The 2,500-nt window shown below is 50.6% G+C and overlaps 1 protein-coding gene across 4 annotated transcripts in view; it reads right to left on the bottom strand.

Moving 5' to 3' along the window:
* Window positions 1-2,500, bottom strand: part of NEB (nebulin) — a 439,712-nt gene that overhangs the window by 91,970 nt on the left and 345,242 nt on the right. For all 4 annotated transcript variants that reach the window (XM_085869257.1, XM_085869259.1, XM_085869258.1 and 1 more), the window contains 2 exons: window positions 2,488-2,500; window positions 1,964-2,074 (listed from right to left, as the gene is read on the bottom strand). The exon at window positions 2,488-2,500 is cut by the window's right edge and continues 98 nt beyond it. In XM_085869257.1, the coding sequence (XP_085725383.1) occupies window positions 1,964-2,074; window positions 2,488-2,500 (124 nt within the window). The remainder of the gene's footprint in view (window positions 1-1,963; window positions 2,075-2,487) is intronic.

The following is a 2,500-nucleotide window of genomic DNA, read 5'->3' as shown; positions in this document are numbered from 1 at the left end:
GGCAACACACCCAGCATGACGCCCATGCTGCACGGAACGCGTGCAGAGGCAGATAATAGAAAGGCAACCCCACGACACGTTGCGGGGGATGCGAGTGTGCAAGGCACAAGCTGCGTGTTCCTTTCAACCCATTTCAGGACTAATTGTATTGATAGGGTTTCGTCCCGCGCACACGATGGCAAAATCGGGCGAGCGCTGGCCACGTGTGTAATGGCGGATCGGAACGGAAGATGTTTTACGGAACGTGCTCTCAAAGGCAGACCCATGCGCCGCTCACGACACTTCGTTATCGCACAGAGTGGGGCACGAATGGACACATCTTACTGTCTGTCTTGGCATCGTATGGGTTCGCCATAACATTGTAACTTCGGTCCTCGTTGGCGGCCGCGGATGTTCCCCGCGGACGGCAAACGTCCCCCCACCTCCACGGCCAGCGAAGCCGCGATCAGGCGGAGGCATGCGGCACAGCCCGGGCCACGCGGCGCACATGGAGCATGCATGCAAGACCGACGCCACTCTCGGCCGGTCGTCAGGGCATGGCCTGGGGGTTCTTGCAGGGCGTTTCATGGCACGGAGTTCGGTGTGGGCAATTCGCATCATGTCGTGAGGTCGGAGCAAGATACTTTTTGCGGCGCGGGGTCATCTTGCCGGAAATGGAATGTTGCAGTATCCGGCCATCGCGGCCGGACCGCGCAGGGGGTCGGGGCCAATCAGAGCGCCCAATTCGGGTGATGACACAACGCTTCGGGATGCCCCCCCCCGCCCCGCGCCGCGGGTCCTACAGTATAAAGGTCTGAGCGGAGCTGTTCTTGCTCTCGCTTGCCCTGTCTCGCCTCCCGCTCAAACTGGTCTTCGACTCCGCCTACTGTCATCATCACCTCGACTCCGTCTTCTGTCGTCATCGCTGGACTCCTTCTCTTCTCCGCCCGTATGACACTGACTCCACCCACCCACCTGATCCCGCCTACCACTCCGTACACTCACTCTGGACTCCACCCTCTAAACTCAAGCCCCTCCTTCACGCCCACGGTCTCGACGCGAGCTGCCAGAAGCAAGAGACGACGCGCCAGCTGTCAGGGGGTACCCCACCATGGAGCATTCCCCCCAAATGTATTGGTGGCGCAGTCGGGTACCGTGTATCAATTATACAAAGGTACCGAGAGACCATAGCCTCAACTCCTCTTCTGTCTTGCTTCAATTCCTCTTCATCGGGGTGTGTGTGTGTGTGTGTGTGTGTGTGTGTGTGTGTGTGTGTGTGTGTGTGTGTGTGTGTGTGTGTGTGTGTGTGTGTGTGTGTGTGTGTGTGTGTCCTGGCACATGTCTATATAAGTAAGCCTGCAGAAGATTGTTATTATTTTCGGGTTAGGTCTGCTCTGCGTCCGCCTTCATAAGTTGCTTGTTATTGTTGCACCACAACTTTCTTCCCTATCTGTGCTTGCACACCCCAATAAATCTATTGATCGTACCACATATCCTTCCTCACCTGCTTGTTCATAAATCATTACTAGAAATGTTTCCTGCTCGTTTTTGTCTTTTCCTTCATTGGTCCAGCATGGTCCGAATCCAAGAATAGCCAGGACTTTATTCCCAACGATCTGTTCCTTTTAGCCGGTACGTCCTTGGCAGTGTCACTCGGCTGCATCTGATCCGGTAAAGTGATCCGGTCCGGTGAAGTGATCCGATTCGGACAAGGCGTACCGAGGACGTGTTCCCCGGTAATTAAATCACGTGATTAATTAGCTAACCCGGTTAACCCATAGACGGGAGGATAATTTTGGTTGGTGACTTTGTATTCACTTTTAAAGAAAATGATAACCACACAGGGGATAAGGAATAACAGAACTGAAAGGAAATTTCACACCTGAGTCCACAAAACCTCAGGGGAAGTGATGATAGGCTCAGGCAAAGGAATATGTTAAAACGATGGTGACAAAAAAAAAAGAGGATAAAAATTTTAAAGTACCTCATTTAGGATCTGTGTGGCAACCTTGGCTCTCAACATATCTGGCGTCACTTCCAGTCCAGTCAGGCCCCGACCTTTGGTACCCTCTTCAAAGTCTCGTTTGTACTCTTTCTGCACAAGCATAGACACACATTATTATTGTTGATAATGACCTCATAGAAATAATGTGAAGCTTTTCATCAAAATAACACTAACAAATTTGATACATGGTTCGACTCGCTTGATTGATCTGACTCCAGAAATTCTGGTTATATGTTAGGCTCACTCGATTGATCTAACTCCAGTAACTGTGTTTTATGTTAAGCTCAGTTAGTTGATTGATCTAACTCCAGTAACTGTGTTTTATGTTAAGCTCAGTTAGTTGATTGATCTAACTCAAGTAATTGCATTATATGTTTTGTTTGCATTTAGATATTGATGGCTTATCTAATGCAGGTGTGCAGGGGTGACCTGTCTAAAGGAGGTGTGCAGTGGGTGCATGCCATATTGAATGAAGGTTCCTGGAGGGACATTCAAATACTTACCCCCTTCATCAGG

The sequence above is a fragment of the Eptatretus burgeri genome, chromosome 2, assembly GCF_056783735.1.
Source record: "Eptatretus burgeri isolate ZD-2024b chromosome 2, Ebu_testis_v1, whole genome shotgun sequence".
Classification (NCBI taxonomy): Eukaryota; Metazoa; Chordata; class Myxini; order Myxiniformes; family Myxinidae; genus Eptatretus; species Eptatretus burgeri.
The sequence above is the reverse complement of the archived record's forward strand: the minus strand, read 5'-3'. Positions and strand labels throughout refer to the sequence as shown.